Here is a 24,481-nt window from a genome sequence, read left to right as displayed (position 1 = left end):
CTACTTACACAATAAGAAACTTTATCCTATGCATGATCCTAGGAAATACTCCCTGAGTATACAAAAAGGAGGACATGGATAAAAGATGTAAAATTACCATATTCAGATTATCATCTGTCCACAGTTAAGGAGCACTGAGTCCTCAATGCAAGCCCAGCACTGAGGAACTGGAAAGAATGTAAAGAACCTCAAGAACAAAAATCATCTTTTATGGGAAAGATTCAGCCAGCTCTGTTTTTTCCATTACGAAAGTACATCATGAAAAAAATGAGTTGATCAAAATCAGCAAGTACATAGTAACAGAAAGCTGATAATATTTTGAGTTCAACAGATTAGACAAAGATAAAACAGAACTTAAAGGCTGGAAGGTGAAGAAGGTCCTTTTAGTTATTAATTAGATGAAAATTTTTAGCATCGATATTAATTAATCACAACAGCTAATGAAAGATAGCCATTCTATCTCTAGAAATTGTGAAATCAATATGGATGTTTTTGTAATTTATGTGCACTCCAGCTTAAGCATAACTACTGGACATTTTTAATGCCCATTAATTCAGGAAGCCTACACATCAGTTATGCAGGAAGACGTTAGATGATCACAATGGTCCATATTGTCCTTGAAATGTATGAATGCAAAAAATTCCTGTTAGTAATTATTGATAAACAGAGTCTAGTCTGGTTTACTTTGTACAGATCGGGAAGAGCAATTGTCGTTTATTTAACAAGTTGAAGAAGAATTTGTAACCTTTGGTATACTCTTGGCGAAGATTTGGTTTGTATGCCTTTAGCAGGCGACAGAGGCATTGCCAAGCCCGTAAGGCTGTGTGAATTCTGGGTGCATTCCCCTGCTTCTCCTGCTTTTCTAAGCAAGTTCATACTTTCGTGGACAGGTACAGTTGCTGTTAACACAAACCAAAAAGTCAATTAACAGCCTCTAGAGCACCTAAGGTTACAGAGAGCAATTATGAATCTGGAGCGTGAATCAGGAATACCATTGTCCCAGATTACATTCTTATATAATAGAACATTTTTGTCTCAGCTGTGCTTAATAGTAGATCCAGTCCTACAGACGTGTGTAATATATATATATATATATATAAGAAAAAGATCTTCATAATACTTATGTCTTATATTTTTGTGTGGCACAATTCATGCATAAAACATGATACTACTAGTGACAGCCAATGCAAGAATGGCCCATTTGCTATTCAGATGTACTCATCCCTATGGTAGGAGACATCTGCTATTTATCAGCGCTACTACGCGGTAGCTGAAGTCAGTCACTTGAAAATGCTCGTAAAGGTTTTTCTAGATATGGGTCTATTGTGAGAAAAGTATCCTATATATGTGAAAGTCTGACAGAATGTCATTATTTGGAATGTAATGCGGCCCCAATGGTGTTAGAAAGGCATCTCTGGCTACATAGAGAAAATAGTATTATACACTTTTCCTAGCTGTTTATTTTCACATCTGATTGCAATTAACTTGCTCCTTTATACATGTTGAATATTTAATTCATTCTGCAGGTAGCTGTGTTTTACAGGTGGCCTGTCCCCTGAATAACTGTCCTTTGCATTTTTTCAATTACAGGTAAGAAATCCATAGGCATTCCTGAGCCCATTTAGTTGCATTTAACAAAGGCTGCCATCTCAAAGGCTGACAACACCCACCACACAAGCATACCAAGTATCTTCTGTCTTCTATGGGCTATTGCTATTTTAAAACACGTTTAATTTACAAGCTCAACAGGTTACCAACTGCTTTACACCAGTGTAAAAAGCATAAGCATATAAAAATACTCCCAATACTGGCATTTCCAATAAAAGATAAACAGATAAACTGCATTTATACAGTTGATTTGCTTACTTCAGGCTGTTTTAAAAGAAAAAGGATAAAAGGAAAAAATTATATTCCAATTCATTTGCATTGAGGAGAATACTTAATATGAAACTAAGAGCAATACATAAATATAATCATAAAATACGATTTAACACTGAATATCACTAAAATTAGGGGGTTATACTTCATTCACTAAATGAAGAGGTTTGCATAAATAATCTAAGTTTATGATAAAATAAGAATACTAACTGTAAAGTTAAGGAATACCACCTAAATGCCCTCAAATGTATTCAGCAGTCCTTTACTTTTATTGTAGGAAGACATAAAGGCCACTTTACTGAAACATCAGGAGCCCTGCATATCTTTTGTTTCTCCAAAAGTATCGGAAATAGTAAGCCATGCACCGACTCAGAAATACTGATCTAGTGGAGGCTGCACTCAAATTTTATAGTGGTGTCAGAAAGCTTACAAATATTTTTTTGAGGAAAACAAAAATAATCTTTTTTCTTCTCTGTTGGGAGACTGAAACATGGGCTTCAATGTCACAGAATCCCAGAACCATTCAGGTTGGAAAAGCCCCTCGTGATCATCGAGTCCAACCCTCAGCCCGACTCCGCAAAGTTCTCCCCTACCCCACATCCCCCACAGCTCATCCCAACGGCCCTGAAACCCCCCCAGGGATGGGGACTCCCCCCTCCCTGGGCAGCCTGTTCCACTCTCGGACCACTCTTGCTGGGAAACATTTTCTCCTCCTGCCCAGCCTGAGCCTCCCCTGGGGCAGTTTCCAGCCGTTCCCTCTTGTCCTGTCCCTGATCCCCTGGGAGCAGACCCCAGCCCCAGCCTCTCTGCAATGTCCTGGCAGGAGCTGCAGAGAGGGATGAGGGCTCCCCTCAGCCTCCTCCTCCTCACACTGAACACTCCCAGCTCCTTCACTGGCTCCTCACAGGATTTATTCTCCAGCCCTTCCCCAGACTCGTTGCCCTCCTCTGCCCTTGCCCCAGCCCCTCCAGATCTCTCTTGGATTGAGGGGTCATGATCTTTTCATGATCATTTGCCTATTTACTCATTTGCTTTGCCCTCTCTTCTCCCCTCATAAATAGCCACAAGCGGATGGATCTTTAACAAGAAGCCTTGCAAAAAGTCTGACTCACGGGTTATATAGTCTGAAGGATACTGAATCCTGTTCTCTTTGGGCCCAGAGGCAAGAGTACACCACTGGAGATATTACACATCTCCAACTCTGCTGCCTAGCCTGCCCCAACAAGTTATGTATGCACTGAAATTGCTTATTGCGTCATCTAGTAACATAGCGAAGCACCCAATTGTAATTGTAATTGTTCAGGTTTTTGCTAAGTGTGGTAGGCTTCCAAGAAGAGTTCTAACATATGAGTGTGAATGTTCTGGAGCCAAACACACACATGGGGAACATTAATGCGGGAAATGCAGATGCTGTATGAGGCTGGAGTTTGAGGATCACAGCTCAGGGATGAGAAAGCGAGTATAAGTTTTAGGCAGGACGCAGACACCTGTCTAACTTTAGTCCATCTAGTTTTACAAGTGGAAATCACTAAATGTCCTTCTGATTCAGACTTAATCAAAATGTCATTTTTATATCAGTGGTTGATGTTCCATACTGTCAGTGTTTGTCCTTCTAATGATCTAGCATGACAGCTCATATTTTAACAATTGAAATGTTGAAATGAAAAATAAGACAGTTTGAAACAATTGAAAGTTAAAGTTACCTGATTTTTTTTTTTTTTTTTTTTGGTGAAATATAATTATTACTGATTTCTTTCCATCTTGGCAGGTCCCAAAGGTGAAAAATATATATCGGAATTTCTGATAGATATTAAAGTTTTTATAAGCATCAACTCTATTTATGGTCAATACATTATTTATCCAATATGACATTACTGCTATAACCCAAAATTTACAATTATTCTTGTAGATGCTAAACCTAATGTAGGTTACCTCCTCAGTATTTAATATTTAATTAATATACTGCTTCATTCTTTTCAGAATTTAATGGAGGAAAATATCTTGGCCCATAATAAAAAAATTATCAGAACCAGTTCTTTTTCTTCTGCTCATTATCTGCCCTTACATGTCAGGAAACAGATGCCAAACCAGTACAACTCATAACATATGCCAGAAACAATGTAAGGACAAGCAATCATATATAGCAATAATCTTTTAAATAAGCTCGCTTTATCAGTCATTTTCATGCTACCATGCTGCCTCAAAACTTCCAGAATCTGTTAGTGAGTTAGGATATTTGGCATCAGTCTGAATGCCCAAACATCTGGAACAATTCCACAGACCAAAGAAGAAATCCTCAGTCAGTGAAGTCAAAGGAGTTTTGCAGATGGGAACAAGGTTTCACCCCACAACTTTGCCAGCTCTACAGTTGTGTTACTACACATTTTCTTTGCTAAGGTTGAATGTAGAGAAAGAAATAATTTTTACATCGACTTACAATTGACAAACATGGGAATGAATCTTCTGCCATGATGGCTGAGAGTTTTTTTCTTCTAAATTTGCCTCATTCTCCATAGAACTAATGACTGGAGAATGATGCCTAAAATGGAATGTCACAGACAAAAAACATGATTGTCTAACGGCCATCACAGTTGTATTGCTAATTGCAGCAAAATTAATACAAGCACATTTAAACTTTAAAATTATTCTGTTGCGTGGAATGGTTTGATCTGAATCCTTGAATGATTAACAGGAAACAGACTTTCATGTGACTGATTTGAAGATAGGCTCCTACTTAATCTTCAAGGTGAAGGTAAAACATCTGTCACAAAAATGAAGGAAGTACAAACTATGTTTGACAGGATAGGGTAACTCAAACTATAACTAAAATGTTTTAACATCGCCAGGAGGCTTACTGAAGAAAATGAGAGTAAGAAGTCTGTCAAAGCTCAGTATTAGGCCCAATAAAAAAGTCATTAATGCAAAACTTTATGGAAGTGGCCTGTGTATCACCAGGACTGTATATACCATTTTACACATGGATTCCGATGCCAGAAGTTTACACAAGATACAACATTGTCTGATCCTGATGTCACAGCTAGAAAAGTGCTGACAGGACTCTGTCAAAAGCATCTCAGTACAAATTTACACTTTCATATTCAATTGCAATTAAATCTGAAAGAGGAAATATGGGATATGTAATTAGTCTGTGCCTCTGATCTCCCTCCTCCTGACTTGAGTTCTGACTTGTATGTAATTTGAAGATGGATATAATTTTAAAAGCCCAAAATAATCTAATGCTCTTTGAAACTGAGTTTTGGAAGCAAGCGTTTTGTTCTTTATGTAGACAGCAGATATAATAACAAGAAAAGCACGTCTTTCTTACAGTCTTACCTGAAGGGAGTCCAAATCATGTCTGGTTGGCTGGAAATTGTACTCAAGTGATAAAATGCAGGAGACTTGGGGTAAAAAGAATCAATAAAGCACAGAAACACTATTTTTTACATGAGAATATGTTATCTCCTGCTATTCCTCCCGATTTTGTCACAATGAAAACAAGAAGAAAAAAAGCAGCATAATGCAGGATTTCAGACTGCAATGCTGAGAAATGTGATATTTTCCCAACTTCTTTTTTAATTTGTAAAACTGTCAGAATGGTATCTGTATGCGAGTTATCTCCGTGTCTTCAACTGTGAAGATCTGTTGCATTTTGAGGCAAATTTTCTCCTTCAGCTAGCTTCACATCTCTAAAGTTAGGCTTGCCCAGGTCAGCACAGAGACACTTTGAAGATAGCTGCTCTACAGGCATAGCTGGCTTTTCTCAGGAAAGGGCTTGGAAACAATGCATCAGAGTCAAAACGAAGAAAACAAAATCCTCTCGTAGAATGGAAGACAGTACCAGGACAATTGTTCCTTGCTTCCCAAAATTTGCCTGCTGTTGTTTATGTATACTTTATGTCTCATAGAAGCAGATAAAGGGCTTGACCATTCAAGGCATTGATCACTGCTGAGTTGCTAAAAGGCTTTTACTTCCTTGGAGCTGAGGGTGCTTGCAGTGTTGCTCAACTCTTGTTTCACTCATCAGTGAAAATATTACTTTGTCTGATTCCCTGAGCACTTTCCAGGACTTTACAACAGCATGCAATGAAATAAAGAAACAAAATTGAATCTCCACAGTAGTGTTCAAGAAAGACCCCCATTTCAGATTTTCAGAAAAGTCTCAGTACTGGTGGAGCTAGCTTAATAATAAATTGTAAATAATTTGTAATGGAAATTCTAACATTTTATTCCAAATACATTTTTCACAATTAACTGTTCTATTTGTTTGACCAACTCAATCAGTAAAATTCAGTAAGTGTTCCTTACTAGTTTTTTGCTTGGTCTACTACTGAATATACAATTTGTGAATGCATTTGTTCTTTACATTTTTAACTTCAGCTAACACTAAACGTTATTAAAAAAAAGCAAAACAGGTAGTAATAACTGAAGACTGCAAATGAAACCAGAAACAATTGTAAAGGCCGTTGCAGTTCACAAGGAAAGAAAAAGCAAAGACAACAGCAAATTAAGAATAAATTGAAATGAGTAAAATTATGCTCTGAATTGTAAAGGCTGACTTTTTATTACTCACCTATTATTACACAAATATTCATATAATCATAGAATATTTTCAGATGAAAAGAACCTTTTGAGGACATCTAGTCCAATGCCCTGCTCAAAACAAATTTAATTTGATGAGGTTGCTCAGGACTTTGCTCAAATTCTGAGTATGTCCAAGGATAGATAGTCTCCCACATCTCTGGACTAAAGATGGACTAAAGACATCCACCCTACACTTAAATTTCACTACGCTCAATGTAAAATTTCTGTTCCTTATATCTAATTGGAATTTCCCACGTTAAAACTTGTGTTTGTTTCCCCTTTTCCTGTCACTATGTACCTCTGACAAGGCAGGATCTGGCTCTTCTAGATCATCCAGTTAGGTAGTTGTAGATAACAGTATCTCCCCTTAGCCTTCTCTTCTGTATACATGCAAAGGTATCTAAGAGAGTTGTGTAGATGATGTTGGTGATCTTATTTTTACTGTAAGAAGAGTGTCTTATCCAAAGGGACAAACTGAGTAACTGTAGAAGGGAGGAAAAAATATCACCAATTATTGACAAATATTTAATAGCTTGCTCAGGCTGGTTAAGTCCTGTACTACTCTGTTCAGAAAATATTCATGTTAGGAAATCCTAATTTACCTGGTCTCCGTTTTCTATTGTGATTCAGTATTTTAGATAGCATTTTCCCTGAACAACAAATGCAGAGGTACTTATAGCCTCAATGATTCACATAACCCAAATAGTTTCTGTGCTTTTCACCTCAGGACAATCTTCCCTGCACAAAAACAAATTAATTCAACCACATCTCCAAATCTTCTCTCTAATCCAGAATTTACGTAAAGGAGATGAAGGTATAAACTGAGCTATTATTTAGAAGAACGGTGAAATGAAAAAGCATTTGCACGGGCTCTTTTCTTTTAAAGCTCTTACCTAACTTAAATATTGTACATTAGTCATGATTACCTATAGGCTTGCTTGCACTTAGCATCAGAAAAATTGTGACAATGTCTTTTAATATTAGTCAGGATCCAAGAACTGTTCACAACTGGGTGGCACTAGAACCCTCAGCACCATTTTTTCAGATGCCTATAATGTAACAATTTCTCTTAAGAATGCAGGCAAGAAGAATAGGGCTGCTCATAAAAACCATTGAGATGATTTGTTCGGTGACCTAGGCAAGTTTTTCAGTCTTATCCTTTGCTCATCCTAATTCCTGGTAATGGACCAAGGCATTCCAGGCTCCTTCTGTGCTTGTTGCAGAAGACCATGAACTGTGGGGAACCTGAGGTCCTTCATGGGTTCCTTTTCTATGGAGATGGGCCAGAGTACCTCACCTTTTTATTTATATTTAGAGATCCTAAATTTCATTAGAATACTAACGACAGTACAGTGAATCTGGGCCAAGATGCTCAGCATCTGAAAAAAAATTGTCCTTGGATTTGTCTGAGGAGTCCAAGAATTCAAACAAACAATGAATAGTTTTGAGATTGTTTTCCTTTTTCCTTAATTCTTCTCTTTTGATCCCCAAAAGTGTCAAGTGAGGGAAAACTACATACTAAAAAACTTATTAATCTCTCCAACTTACAGAAACTAATGAAACTGGGACCCCGAGAGATCTACTTTATATAGATAAATGCTCCCTACAAAACAATTTAAATATTTCTGTCCAGAGAAAAAAATTAGGCACTTTCTTTTCTCCAGCAGCTAAGCTTACAGAAAGTTTACATCACATACACATGAATATATACCCTCAAAAGACCCCCAAGGCTAAATCCTCTGACTCTGTGCTTGTCTGAATACATGGTTCAATTCACCTGCCCATGCCTCTGTAATTTTTTTTAAGATGTTACTAATCTAACCAGTTGTCAGCATGTAGCTGAAACAAGAATATCTGCTCTCTAGAAATGTCTATTGATCTCCACTAATTATAAAGGAAGCCTGGAGTGAGCATCTCAGATGCAGATGTTTACACCTGGCTAGATGAATCACTGTCCACATAACAATGGAGATAATAGTCAAAAACTCCTCAAAATTCAAGTGAAATCTTTCTGAATAATAAAATGCTCCAATTTCCTTACACTACAGGCCTACTCTCTTGAGTGGAGTAGCCTCCCCCTGTTACTACAAGATTTCTTTCCAACTCTTTCTCAAACCATACTTCTTTGCAGTGAACGCTTTCTCCTATTTTTGCTTTTATTTTTATTTGGCCATCCAGAGAGGAAACTGGAATATTGAATGGAAGACAGAGAAATGCTGGTCTGGAAAATTATCTGAATCTTGAAGGAGGACATCATGTTTGAAACTCATCATGATTCTATAGATCTTTTCTGCCTTGAGTGTGGCTCAGTATTCTCATTTGCAGAAAGGAAATCACGGCAATATTTGCTTTAGTTTTCAGTTTTATGAGGGTACACCACCGTGTTTGCTTTGAGACACTCAGATGGGACTGATAGAAATCCAAAGGATTATGATTGAACAGAATCATGTGTAACGCCTTTGAAATCCAACTGTCCCAGAAACAGAAAGTCCTGGGTGTAAAGGCAGCCCTAGCTGCCTGCAACCACTATACTCAGTCCAAGTGCTAGTGAGCAATTTTGTTGACAATTCAAATGAGCTGAGGTCGAAGTTTAAAAGGATTGCAATTTAAATCAACACGAAGCGTCCTCTAGAATGTTGTGCACTATCATTGTGACTTCTTTTGCTTAAACAAGATTAAACCAGAAGTAATTCGTTTTGAATCAATGGTGTTATACCAGCCTAAAACTGCAGTAAGAGAGGGCAGGGTGATAAGCATCTATCTGCCAGCTGACACGGTTTGCGAACAGATGGTGCGTTTCACAGCTCTCCCTCACTTCTCATATAGAAAAAGAAGGTAAGAAGCAACCCACAAAGTTTTAATTCAACTTGTAAGAGAAATCAGCCTGGCAAATACAGAAAAATTGGGAATTTTACATAGTCATCTTAATCATACTGAAAAAATGTTTGATCCCTATATATGATCTTACATCAATAAAGTATTGCTCACGCCTTGCCAGTATGCTGAGGAGCAAATCTGTAATTGAAATGCTGACCTCCTTAAATATATAGGTATAAATATACTAGGTACTAGTTTTGCTTTGAGTCACTAATAAACAATGAGCCTGAAAACATAAAACAACACGATTTTTAAGAATGCCTTATCGCAAAGTAACTTTCAGTTCGCAAAATACCTATGAAGATTTAACTAATTTAATTTAGCTTATATTGAAGATGCTCAGATAAGTTTTCATATTACATGCTAAATAAAATCAGCTGAAAACTAGCCCTTATTATATTTTCTTTTAAGTTATGTACACCTAAATAATATACAGTTAAAACAAACATAGCAACTGACTTGAATACACATTTAAGCCAAAGCTGTAAAATACAGGAATCTGTGCATTTTAGATGTTTGTGTTTTGTTTTGTTTTTTTTTTTTTTTTTAATCATAGTTGCCAGTAAAATAATTTAACAGAGGAGTTAACTCAGTAAATGTAAAATTAGGCTATTTATTCTCCCAGTGTTAAGTTACTCAGGCAAACTCACGTCCTGGGGTTGCATGGACAAAAATTTGTCATTAGATTTGGCATAGGCAGATTCCAGGTTAATTATCGCAACAGTTTGTGTCATTTTGAATATCATTCCCTCTACAAACTCCCCCTATACATAAATCAGCCAATTGCTAATTTGCTCATCTTATAAGACAAATTTAGAGAGTGAAATTTCTCTGGATTTAAAGCAATCCACTGACATCTCTGTTTCACAATATCCCCTCAGTGCTGATCACTATCTCTAATTCACCATAATTACTGAATGATACAAATTCTGATTTCCTGTTCCCAATCCTTATATAACTTTTTTTTTTTAAAAAAATTCCCTCTCTGTGCCACCAAAATTCTTTCATATCACTGAAGTGAGTTCAGGGGCACTGTACGGTTGGTCCTTATCTTTTACCAATTCTGTACAAAAATTAGTCTTTTGCATTGTGCAAGAATAATTATGTGCAAAGACAATTTTATAAAATCATCAGCAATGGATGTGCTTAGGATCTAAATTAAATTTTACCTCAAAGCATTTCCCTTTGAAAAGAACAAACCTCAAATCATCTTTAACAGCAGCAATTCCTATAAAGTTTTCCCACTGAAACATTAGAGATTGACTAGGCTGCTTTTCCTTTCCTACTGAAAAGATCAAAGTTTGCTAGGGAAGCTGAATTTGCTAGACAAGTTCTTGGTTTTGCAAAGGAAGATTTGGAAACTTCAATGTTTGGTTCACTTAAGGAATAAGCAGTAGTAATAAAACTCTTTGCACACATTATTCAAAGCTAGAAAAGCTACCACTTTGTCAGGGAGCCAATTTTTATATTTTTTGTCCTTATTTTTCTCTCTGACAGGAAAGGAAACAGTCACCAGTGAAAGTTTTGAGAGCACTGTAAACAACACGTTCATCCTCCCGGAATTTTATTCAGATCTCCCATGCCCTGATACAAAGAGCCTCACTGAGTCATCAGGGAGGAATTTCTATCCATCACTGCTGACCAATCCCCAATACATGCCACTGACCAGAAGATGGAATGGTCTGCATCTCATACCCAATTCCTCAAAGCCACCTAGTCACCTGAAAGTAGAAGAACTTCATCAATCAGAATACGGACCACCTCTTGCTGAAAAGGCTGTGATTGCACTCTCTTTGTCTTTGATTTATAGAGTATGTAGCGCTGCCTTTTAGTGCTTTTCATGGAGATATGACACGACCCCACACGGAGCTGGTAAAGACTTTTACATGAACAAGAACAGCAATATTTGCGGTATCCCTAGGGGTCAAAATCTTTATATGATCCTTATTCTGCCCTTTAGGATGAGAGCTCTGGCATCTTGACAGCTTTAATAGATACCCAAGAGGCAGAATAAGAAAGGTAGATCTTCGCAGTCCATCTTGTCTTTTTTGAAATGCTGAGGGATATTAAAACAGTGAAGCAGTAATACTTGGGGCCACGGGAAATAGGTAACAAGACAATGTTTTAAAGTAAAATAGTAATGTTTAGGTACTGACACAAGAAAAACACCAAGAACTTCAGTGAGAAATATCCCTGCCCATCTCAAGCTCTTATTACAGAAAAAAATCCAATGCTTTGATTTATAATTTGAAAGATTAAATCTCAGTTACATCTCCTGGGATTCGATTTCCTGCTTAATATCACATCTTCCACAATTTACCTTTGATTTTATTTCTTCTATAAAATAGGTGTTATAATTGGCTTACTGTCAATACAGAGCTTCATAAACATTCTGTATAAAGCAAATAAAAACAGTGACAGAGAGAATAGAAAATAAACATCCTGTCCTGTATAAAGAGGCATTATTCACAGTTAATAGAGATAAATATATAAATAACATGATCTATCTTTAATCACAAAGTACTTTAGAAAAATTACGGTCCAGCACTACTGTAATTAAATTAATGGAAGTTTAGCAACTGAGTTCAAGGGGACCAGAGTCTGCCGTTTCATAATGCAAGATAAACATTGAAGGATCAGTTTAACCACCAGTAAATGGACCACCTCTGCAAAGAAACGTGGTCATTGTTTTAGAGATGACATTAACTCTAGGACTTCAGAGCAGGAAAAAAAGGATTTTTCACAACGCATGCAGTTCATTCTGTGAGCCCTAGGGTTAAGTACTAAAAGGAAAAGAAGCTAACAAAAAAATCCCCCATTCTCATGTCTTTTCCCTCCACCCCCAGATCTATAAAGATAGAGATGAGACAGGAGGTTACTCACCGTCGAGGAGTCACTGCTTCCGGTCTCAAGCGTAGCTCCCTCAGCACAGGTGGGTGGGTGGGTAGAAAGTTGACTAGCCCTGCCCCCATCTATGACATCACACTCTACCTCATAAAAGGTAGTGAAAGTGCTCTGAACTCCAGTCTGATTTCCGAGAGATACAGAAAAGAGATAGTGAGAGAGAGAGCAAGAGAAATATTGTGCCGTACCGTAGAGGTGAGGAGAGAGGAAAACGTGTGCTGAAGGAGCTATGCTTGGTCAAGGAAACAGGGACTCTTCCACGATGAGTAACCCCGCTGTCTGGTGGTTCCTCTCACTTGTTCCCATAGCACAGGTTAAGCATGCAAGCCCTAAAGGGTTTGCCGATTGGGAAAGGGGATAAATTTTGGCACCTTTTGATGAAAACCAGAAAGGATAGAAAGCTCTATCCCCATTAAATCTGATCGACATCAGATCAGGCATGAATTTGGTTGATAGACATCCAACTAACATTATTTTGCGTATGGTTTTGAACAGCCAAACTGCACAAAACCATAAACACTGGTACAAGCAGCTGAAATTCCAGTGACTACAACTGGAATTATACTTTGGTTCACCAGTGCTGAATAAACATTACACCATCCAGCCCCCTGGGATGACCTTTGGAAACAAGAGGGTAGGCCACCTACACCACTATATGAAGGAGGTCAGGAAGGAATATGTTTTTCTCACATGGAAAATGAGAACAAACTGTGCTGAAAGAATAAGTGAGGGAATTATAAAAATTCTGGGCATACATTTATTTACAGAGCACACTTTAAAGTTCTAGAAAATATCAACAACATTGCAAAGAGGTGATGCTTTTAAAGATTGTATATTTTTGGACAGTGACAACCTTACAAGCTGAAGCACTTTTTTTTTTTTTTTTTTTTTTTCCCCAAAAAATCCCAAGAACTGAAACTGGAGGGCTTAAAATGGGATATTCATTCTAATTTATTCTAAATGGAATTTTTATCACCCAAATTCTGCAAAACAGGTCCAAGAGTAGACTTAATTGCTCATATTATTCAGATTTTCTTAATAACCTAGCTGTATACTAAAATTGAAAAAAATTGTATATGCTGCTAAACCTAACTCCTTTAAATAAAACTGCTCAAAGAATGGGGGACTATTCAGTGCCAGTAAAGAGTGCAAGCATAAGATCCTGCTTTTTGGAAGATGAAAAAGGAATGCTGCTTAAATCTTTTTTAAGAGTATGTATTATAAGCACACAGAGTTAATACTGACGTTTTCCCTTAGGCTTTTTGTTGCTACAAGGATCATGTAAATTGGAATCTAATCATGATTATTTTTTCAGTCTTAATAATGATTAATATGTATTCCCTGCTCTGTTTGTGCACTCTTTGTTTTTCTCTCCTTTCCTTCTATTGAAAAAAGAGGGTGACTCTCTAGTACCAGTCACTTCACCTAATAACAGAAGTCAAGTATGTTTCTTCTTAACCTTCAAAACCTTTATCATAATCTAATCCTGCAGGTGCTACTTTAGACTAGTATATTTGTGGATTTAAGGCTAGTCCAGTTGACTAAATGAAGAGCTATTGTGAATGTTAGAGATGATATATAACTTCAGGGACACAATGCAAAACTAGGCTGCATCTGAGTAATGTAAAGTGATGATAGTGCTGTGAATTTCAGTTCATAATTGAATTAAACATATATCTGTCTGATTTCGTATTATATCATCTTGCTTTTGAGCTGTTTGCATGTATGAAGATAAAGAGGAGAAAATCCACCTCTGGTACCTTGTATTGAATCTACTCCTTATTAACATGTATGTCTACTAGTCTGCCAAAGAGAAAATAAAAATTGAACTTTTAAAGGCTTTCACGGTAAAAAGTACCAAGTAGAGTTCAGTTAATTTATAAGTTATCTCTGACTTGACTATTGCACCACAGTTGTTTTTGCCAAATAAAGTAGGAATACATTTCAAACTCCTGGGACCACCAGACCTTAAGAAGTCTGAGCAAGCTTGCTCAGTCTGGTAATGAGAAGGATGATCAGAGGATATATCCTGAAATATGAGGAATGTTACACTTGTAGTAGCAGTTCTACTATCTCCTAAAAATAAATAAATTGATTCTCTACTGGAATAGAAACCTTTGGAAGTAGCACAAGTAAATTCCAGAAGACTGAATATGGCCAAGAATAATCTCCAATAACAACATAAGATGAGAGATATGCAGAAATATGATAAATTACATCATGATAATGTGATATAAACAGTTCAATAGATTAGGTAGCAGATAATACCCCAGACTGTATTTTGGGCTAGCACTGCTCAAATCTGAAATCTTGTTTTGACCTGCTTAGTATGATATCTGTAGTTGACAAATGGAAAATTAAGGAAAGAGCAAAAAAGATAAGACTGATTTGTGAACATACAGTAGAATATATTATTTGTCCAAACAGTGCACAAAAGCAGAGAAAGAATATACCTAACTGAAAACATTTGAAAAATGCATATCCGTTCAAGAAGGGAGGGAAATCTTCCAAGTGTTCCAAGTATACAACTTAGATTTAGTAAATGAATGCATGGAAATGCAAAGAGACAGTAAATGAAGACTGTAAAATATTTTCTTAGGGAATGCAACTTAAACCTAACGGCATAAGAAAACTGTGTGAATGCAGATCGAGTAATTGATTTAACCACTTGCACCGAGGCACTAGAAATCAAGTTTAAAAAAGGGTTCATCTTCAGTTCGACAACAAAGATCTGTTGGAAAAAAACACCGAAGTGCTTTATTCCTTGCTTTAAAAGACAGACAGATGATGGGGAATGGGCAGGCACCATTAAGGTACCAGTGGTTGCTTTCTATAAAGTTTTGAGTATAGCAAGACTGTGAAAAGCTGCGGAGTACCGACCACGCAGCAACATTATATGCACTACGGGTATACCTACAGAAGGTAAAAGAGATATATTGTAAGAAACTGAAACAGCTTGAAAAGGCCATGTAAAAATGCCAAGCTGACACACATCATAAAAGTTTGAGACCCTAACACAGACATGCCGCTGACCCAAAGAAGTCCTGTTGCTGTAGCGGCTCAGCTTGATGGATGACTGGAAAAGGCTTTTTTGTTCATTATCTGTCACAGCTAAGGAATTACGAAATGTAACATCCCATTTGGACTGAATAAAGCTCCAGCTTCTCTAATTTTTTGACAATGGGAATGCTGAATCTAGTTGCAGGTATAAGAAAGGATGAAAATGTCTCTGCAGTCTTTTGGATCAGGTATTGCTGCTCTAATCCAGCTTTACAGAGTTCTAATTTGGTGTATGATACGATTTAGGATACATCACTTGTATGCCTTGTCTCTTTTTCTGGCGATACCATTACCCACCTGGCAACCAAGTTCACAAAGTATTTTGATAGTGTTTTTGTCAGAATTAGAAAGAACTGATGTTAACAGAAAGCATTTGAAAATATCTAACAGTAAGAGGTTAGGAATGATTTTTCTGATCCTGGATAGTTTTTTACTTTGATTCCATATCAATGTCTTGAATACATTCTACAAAACAAACCCTTTTTGTTGATGCAGCTGCTTATCAGTTATGTAAAAATAAGGATGTGATGTGAGAACAGACATATTTTTCCTTTGCTCCTATGAAGTTCACAACTGATAATGGTAATAGTAATAATATTATATTCCAAGGGCAGAAGAAAATATTCCAGAGGTAAAAGATATAAGGCAACTTTTAACTTTCCTCACTCACTTTGATCTCTTCCTAAAGACTATTATGACCTCCTACATTTAATGGAAATATATTCCGATTGTGAGCTTTCTTAAACACTTCGTTGTAAGCTGTTTTGTTCAGTATTTGCAATTGATTCTGCTCAGGCTGGGAAAACCTGTTGATGTTTTGCCTTGAGGGTATGTCTTCTTGCCTGTGAGTGTTTCTATGCGTGTGTTACTCATCTGCAACTCAGGTTGTCAAGAACTATAATTAAAGTCAAAGGAACTGATGAGTCTGAAGTTGTTATTCTTTTAATATCTGCAAAAACATCATCTGATAGTACTTTTAGAAGTGAGATTAAGTCTTACTGCTATCCGAATCAGGAAATTAAATAATTGCAAGAGCTAAAAGATGTACTTCTGTATAAGCAACACAATCCCAAATCTCTTATTGTGTGTTAAATCTGTCATTATGTAAATCCAGTTCCCCATAATTCCATGTGCAAGAAACAAACCTAACTTTTATTTAAAGCCTCAGGATGTACCGCTTAGCAAAAAAAAAACCTCTTAGCAAATGAATTAAGGAGACCAGCTGAGAATGCCCCAGGGGAAATAAATTCTTATTTAATAAAAAATGGTGAAGCTCGATTCCAAACCACCTCCTTTAAAGGCAGTAAGACTGGAAGAGAAGCGAACATGAGACAGTACTGAAGTCCTCTCATTCTTTATAGTAATTTTTATAGGAACAGTACTTCAGGACCAAACTTTATGGTATGTTAGAATGGTCTCCAGGCCTTGCTAAGTATTGCAGGGCTGATGCAGTTTGTGTATCAGAAAACCATAATATTCCTATTTTCTTCCCATCTCATTCAGTATGACCTGAAATAGTAAAACAAGCTGGACTGAAGCCATAACTACTGTAGCAGGAAAGCTTTGGATTTTAGAGTGGTTACTATTTTAAAAACAAAAGTAGGATGTAATGAAGCATATATATAAGGATTTCCTTCAATTCTCTAATCTTTTTCTATGATCATATTTGTTTTAAACCTCAATCTTGAATCTGCAACACTTTGCTTTGTTCTCACGGAATTAAATAGCTTAACATTATTTGGTATCAGAAACGCTTTACTTTGCAGAAAACTCTTCTAATGAGAAATTTCAATAAATGTAATCTTCAGCAATTCATGAATATTTGTTACCTGATAAAGCTCAACAGCATGTTCCCTGTAGCCAAAATGCTTCTTAATAAGGATAAAAGTCTGACATGTCTAAATTTTATCCTACTAAATGTAGACATATAGATGGTGTGCGTGCCTCTTGCCTCCATGAATACGTTCTAATGAAGACAAGTGCAATGTGATTTCACTTTGCAAATGAAATTCTAGATAACATCTTCCCATTTATGCAGGATATACTGTCTCGTATTTATGTGTATGTGTGTGTACATGTGCTTTTATATACAATGAGATCTTTTCTTAGTCCTGAAAACAGCCTTATATCCAAACATTGTAGCTTCAAAAGAACTATTATTTAATAATAAATATTTTATTGTTGCATTTTGCAGTTATGTCTTAAGCTTCATTCATCTACTTTTCCTTACATAATGTAAAGTCTGCCCAAAGCCAATCCCCCTTCACTCAGCTGCTTTGAAGAAATAACCATAACACTAATAAAAATAAATCAATCTTTCCAAAGCCTTCTGCGCTATTCTTTGTGTGGATCATACTTATGATCCCCCAGATGCCCAAAGCTGAGGATTTGTACTACTGTCCAATCCAACAAGAGTTATAAAAGCAAAATCATGTGAACTCACCAACGTGGAAGTAAGATCCTATGGGATCCTTCGCTTAACAGAATCAAAATACTCTCTAAATGTCATTTGAAAAAGACCTCTGGAGATCTCTTGTACAACTTTTCACTTAAAATGAGTTGATTACCAACATTAGATCTGCTCGGTTGCTGCACTGTCTATCTGGGGCTTGAATCCCTCCAAGGATGCCAATTGCATAAACTCTCTGGGCTCCTGGTCCATGCTACCTTTACTGGGAAGCAATAGGTAAGCTTCATCTAATGAAATAAATCTTTATTATTGCTACATATTTGGAAGAGGTATTGTAAATGGCTTTAGAACCACTACAAATACATCTATTTATGTCTTCTTTTCTTTTTTTTTTTTTTTTTTTTTTTTGGTCTTTGAGGTATTTCATAGGATAATTGGGAATTCTTCACTGTTCTAACTTGCAGAAAGCCCTAAGCCAGCATTTCCATAAAGCACATCATATAATGAATATATGACCATGAGGGATTTTATCAGCACTCATTTTGATTAACCTGCATAACTCACTGATGCCTTTATCCTTCAGGGGTAGTAAATCGACTCAGTGTCAGGATGATAAATTTTTTATGTTTCCACATCATCAGGTAGTCCCTTTCTTGGACAGTGTATTGAGGGATACAGCCCATGCCAGCAGGAGTTGGGAGACTCCTCTATTAGTCACAAATAGAAAAGCTCAAACAATTTGTTCCAGATAAAGTCTTATCAAAACTTGTATATTTATAAGCATCACGTGCTTCATATCGCCATGTATTTTGGAACAGAGTACACTTGTTACAGCTTTATTTCACCCTCACATATATCAATATATTTCTGCATACATTCCAACACATATGTAGAGGTGACTTAAATATATCTCCATCCCAAAAGGCACAGCTGAAACCTCTCCCTGTATTTTTCATTTCTTTCATTTCTCTCAAAGCAGATGATAAGAGCTAGTTGAATATACAGTGTAAATCAATGTCTCTCACATCAATGTCTAGTCCCAGCCTTCCTGTCCTGGAAGCTGTCTTTTTATGGTGGTAACTTTGGCTCTGCCAAATTAAATACCCTACATTTTTATTTTCTCTCCTTGCTTGTTTTAGTAGGAGAGTAGAGATTATTGTGGGGTCCAACCAACCTTATGGTCCTGACTTTATCTTAGTCTTTTCCCACCATTGCAATTCTTTGATCTCATATTCCTATCTTGCTTTTTGGGTTGGCTTTTTCTTTCCCTTTCATATCTCATATTTAAAGTTCTTTGGCTTACTTCCTTATTATTTCCAAAGTCCTCTCTTTTACCCATTGCTTTCATTCCAAGTCTCAAAACAGAACTCCTTTCCACCAACCCCATCCTAAACAAATATCTTTCCATGAGTCCAAATTTACTTTATTTTCACAGCATTGGTACCTATGATACACTGCTCATATTTGTAAACTCCCTTTTTGGCCATTCTAAATTCTTACCACAGTCTTGTGGGTGAAACAGTGGATAAACTTGAAAAGTAACTTGCAAAAGAAAAAAATCTTAAATTATAAAAAAAAAAAAATCACAAAGGTCAAAATATATTCTTAAGCAATTTAATAATTATCTGTAGGGTCCCTGGGTCCGTCTTTTCCTTCCTTTTACCAATTTGAGTATATTCACCTGTGTTATATCCATTTGTCATCTGGTGGTGCAATTCCTCCACTCCTCCTCCTCCCTAGGCAGCTTGGGAGATTCCAAACCCCCTCCTGGGCCACAGACCAACCTAAGGTGGTACGGACTGCGAATGGCAGCGAACCAGAGCGCATTAAGACACCCCCTTGGCATGCGTGTCTCCTGCTCCCCCTATTGCTTAGGGACAGTTTTAACAGCCCGTCACCTCCTGACAGCTTGGGACACTTGTGCTTGGGACATGGCTAAGGGAGAACAGTAACAGAAGTGCACATCCATCAAGCTCTTGGCCTGTGCAACTGGTGGAAAACACCAGAATATTTAATCACTCGAACTGGGCTGCAGTGGAAAAGTACCTGACAAAAGTCAGTTACCTTGGACACTATAAATAGCAACCCCAAGTGAGAGCCTTTGTATTCTGTATCGCAGCAGGCCTGCAACCAGCATCTCCTCTGAGCTGGGATGCCTCTCAGGTACCAAAAACCTTAAGGTACTGTTCATTATTAGAGCCAATGGAAGACCCTCTCGAGTCTCAATTATCACCTGTTGAGGAGTGCCAATGCATTGTAATTATTTAATCTCAACAAAAGGGAAATTTTAACTTTGAGCTAGTTTCTCTTTCACCCACTCTCTCTACCTACTGATCTGTTTAGGTATACACAGTTATTTTCACGAGTGTGGGTCCATACTTATTTCACTGGACCCAAATATTTTCGTCTGTCTGTGTGTTTGTATGTCTTGGGTTTGTGAATGCCCATGTATATATGCATTGATTTAGGTACCATAGAGTAGATTAGTATGAATCTTGTCATTTTTGAATCTGTAGTTAAGTTGCTGTTTTAATCATAACACACTAAATTGAATTACTTTGTAAATCTTTACATTGGTTAATGATTAAGTGCTGTTAGTCATCAATAAATCTTGATTTGCTGCTAAATCTTTACAGTGTTAATACTTTCATCCACGACACTACCATTACCCAAACCCTCATCTTGCAGCGATGTCAGCTTAGACAAAGGACTGTATCTCTTTTTTTGTGACGTGTAACTCTGAGCACTCATTGTCTAACAAACATGATCACAGCAATTATTTAGCTCTTACCCTCGGGTCCAAGTAAATTGAACCACTAGCGGACAAACCACAAAATTTCTATTAGTGATGTTTATTACTCATTAAGTACAGATAGGTCTTATCTCAGGTATTTCCTACTGAAAACACTGACAGCTTGCCAGTCCAAGCAGCCCATCCCAGAAATAGCTATAAACCCTGGTTTCTCAGGACGTTTTTGTGAGTATACTTCAGGTAGCATTCTTTCATTTCTGTTATAAATTAATAGCAAAACTTATGTGGTTGATAGCTAGGTAACAGGAATAACCTTTTTGTACTCCTGAGAATCTTGAAGAAAAGGAACCTGACAGTTTTGTCAATTTGCCAGATCCCTTCAGCAATCTTTCTTTTACATAATGCTAAATTCTTGCCTGATTCAGGAAGAATTAAATTAGGTACCAAACTCCAAAAAAAACATTTTCTCCATACTCTTAAGCATTTTAAATGTAAAAGTTCCCTCTGATTGCCGACTTGAAAACAAACAAAGGAAAAACCCCAGAAAGAGTTTCTGATGCAGGGAAATGAAATACCACATCACTGTCTCTTAAGTAACTGCTTATGCACAGGCTCATAATTCAAATTCAGTGAAAAATGGCCTTACTCAATTTTAATAGCAAGTGAACTACAAATTACCTGACATTTCTTTGAGTTTGTAGAATTCATAAGTAGCAACTTAATACTTCACTGCCCATATGCATACCAACTTGCTTTTACAGTACTAGGTAGTTTAGGGTGATTTGGCCTTACATGAAAGAAAAGTAGAACTTTTAACCATTCTGTTTTACTAGATGTAAGATCCATAGGCAGAACCGGCAGGGTAACTGTTTGCCAGCTCATCTGAAATAATTGCTGGATACACACTGTTATTCTGTGATAAATAATGAGGCTCATTCTTTTTTTGATGAGGACTAGCTATTTCCAGTTACCTCCTTCTTATCAGTGATCAAGAATAAACACACAATTATTTTGCAGTATATCCCATATCTGTTAACAGTTTTATGTGTCCAACCTCCCAGCCTAGGTGTTACAGGAATTTTCATAACGTCCTACCCAAAGTTGGGTGGCTCCAGCCCTTTTAGCTTCCTTTTTCCCCCAAAGTCCTCACTTACATTCACCAAGCAAGAACTCCTAGATAAAGCCACAATCTTAACTAAACTGTCTTGTTCCTTCAACATAAGAATCCTCCTCCCAGTATTGTAGTTGAGCTTATGCTAAGAAAAATAGGCCTTTGAAAATAACTGGGAACTGGACCCACCTAAAGTATATGTTTGGAGTGTGCTCTGGCTATTGATTCAATATTTTTGGACAGTGTTCACAGCTGTTACTCTGTATGACACGGCATATCTATCTGGCTCAGAAGTTTAAGACTCTTTCGGCAAATTTTCTGATAATACAGCTGATTATATCTCCAGAGTTCTAAATCAAATCTGAACATGATAGGGGGCTGCCTTGGATAAGGGATTTTCTTAGATTCTGTTCAATATAATCCCACAGGAAAAACCGTAGCAAAGATACTAACATAAATAAGAATTAAAAAAAAATACAAGCTCATAGCCTAAATGGAGAGTAGGTAAAGGAGCTGATCAGCTTCAAAACAGCGGTAAACAGAACAAGTGGATATTTATCCTAAGGTAAGAAATAAATATATAGATCTGGTTTTTTTTGTAATGTGTAGCTAACAAGAGACAGACAGGAATACTAAAAAAATAAAGCAGCCCTAGATTTAGAAGTAGTCTGAATTTTCACCCAAATAACAAACTTCATGGTTAAAACCAAGGCTATTCAACAAATGTGGCTGTCACAAAAGGGCTATCTATCAGCATGAGCTCCGGATATGTAAATGATATTTACTTCACTGAGAGCAGCATATATATGCTCAGCACCTCAGAGGGTTCATTCCAATACAATGGTGCAACCGAGTATGAAGCAAATATACATTACATTAAATAAACTAAGGCAAGAGACAATGAAAATTATTTTGAAGTGCTTTTACTCTGTGATTTTATTAAAGGAGGTTGTTTATTCTTAGAGGGAAATTAGAAATCCAATGTTCAAATTTAACATTACAGAAACATTTATTTGCTTATGGACCAAGGTAGGAGACTCTTTTTTAGGAACAAGGATCTAATCTACATGGATTAGAAATAATTTTTAAATATTAATGCTTTTTGCTTTTATCTAACTTCCTCCTCACCCCTTTACTTTCTTCCCTATAATCTTCTTCAAGTTTACAAGACCCCTCACTGAAGAACAGGTATCACATAGTTTTTCCTTATTTTACTTTCCAAAACTCAATTGGTATCAGGAATTAAGAGTCTCACCTTGCAAAATAAAGGCCCAATTCAACAGAGAGCCTAAATTGGCCTCGCTCCATTGATATTAATGAGGTTAGGCGGATGTATGCTGACTCTCAATTGCCAGATCTTACTTTTCTGGTGAAAATAATTTTGCTATCTGCATGCAGGGAATTTGATGGGAAAGATCAAAGGAGAGAAAGAGCTCGGGGAAAAGGAATGGAAGAAAGAAAGAGAGAAACAGCAGTGGGTTCTTTCCTTTACTGAAATAATTTACACTTCAGGAGTGTGACATTTTCTTACTTTTTGATCTGTTTTTCTATTTGCAGCAAAGTCGATGCCAAAAAGAACCCCTTCATATTCTATGCTAGTATCATATAAATCTATAGAGGAAAAAGCAAACAAGATCAGCTTTATGCTTATTTTCAGAGATAAACCATACTGAACTACTGAATCTTGTGGGAGAAAAAGAAATAGTAGTTTCATCAAAAGATACATAGCATATGATATGTTATGTACACAGTATTTTTGAAGTTGTTGCAACACATTTTTCTCTAACAGAACTATAAGAACTGTGGGGTGGCTTTCATCTGTCTTTTAGGTTTTAATTGGGTTTATGTCTCTTTCCTTTTAACATAAATATATATATATGCCCACACATAGATTCATACACACACATACATACATTCTTTTCATTTATAAATATTGATTAATATTCTTAATAATGCAAAAATTCAAGCAGAGATTGTACTCCCCATAATAGTTCTGAATCATATCTTTTGGATCAATTTGAATTATGTTGTGTTCTTTGCAAACAAAGTAGCAAATTACAATATTGTAATAATCATCCTGGTGCTTGATATTTACATCAAAACACTTCAACACTTCACATAAACTTACTCCTGTAGTCATAGGGGTGGGAAGCTTGAATTCTGGATTTCTATTGTACTTCTAACATTGTACTGTATGCAAGTTGCCAAATAATGGTATTTCATTTTAATGTAAATAAAATACTGCTTATTTGTAATTGGCTATCCAAGAGAAAATGAAGAAGAAGATGGAAGCAGAAGCAGCAAGTAGACAAGCAGATGTAGATGTGCACTTGGATACCAGATCTCTGGATAGCAAAGGAGCATACAGTACCCAGCACTTTGAAGATAAACAGCTCGGAAAACACTATGAGGAAAGCACCAACGGCGTTGTTCCAGCTAACAAGACAATGCTCTCGAAAAAGGGATGTACAGGAGTTCAACTCTCTATATCACCTCCTGTTCAGAGCAACAGCAGAAGAAGCAAGCTGGGCAATCTTAAAATTTTCTGTATGTCAGTACTACCGAGTCTTTGGAACAGACCCAAATAATTTCTGTGGTTGAAGATAGTTTTGCCTTCGCCTGCAACTGACTGTAAAAACCCAACCAAACAAACACAATGGTGATGAAGCCTGGTAAGCAGCAGATGCTAACAATGCCAGACTGGAAATGATGAAGTCAAGCGGTTCGGCCACTTAAATTCCACAATGAATGGTGATGTTCCAGTAACGAATAGATGCTCGAGATTCACAATGGCTTATTCAGCATCCACATACACTGAATAAAGAGACTTGAAAAAGAAACACACACAACCACAAAAGCCAAGCTGCTAGAAGCACTGATTTGGGTAATTGTTATAGATAGATGAATA

At 36.8% G+C, this 24,481-nt stretch overlaps 1 protein-coding gene across 5 annotated transcripts in view; it reads right to left on the bottom strand.

The window, feature by feature from the left end:
- Window positions 1-24,481, bottom strand: part of CTNNA2 (catenin alpha 2) — a 526,704-nt gene that overhangs the window by 5,587 nt on the left and 496,636 nt on the right. For 4 of the 5 annotated variants that reach the window (XM_074904290.1, XM_074904292.1, XM_074904293.1 and 1 more), the window contains one exon: window positions 12,220-12,363. The exons of the other annotated variant lie outside the window; for it this stretch is intronic. In XM_074904290.1, coding sequence (XP_074760391.1) covers window positions 12,220-12,363 — 144 coding nt within the window. The remainder of the gene's footprint in view (window positions 1-12,219; window positions 12,364-24,481) is intronic. 5 annotated transcript variants of the gene reach the window in all.

The sequence above is a fragment of the Athene noctua genome, chromosome 4 (assembly GCF_965140245.1).
Source record: "Athene noctua chromosome 4, bAthNoc1.hap1.1, whole genome shotgun sequence".
Taxonomy (NCBI): Eukaryota; Metazoa; Chordata; class Aves; order Strigiformes; family Strigidae; genus Athene; species Athene noctua.
The sequence above is the reverse complement of the archived record's forward strand: the minus strand, read 5'-3'. Positions and strand labels throughout refer to the sequence as shown.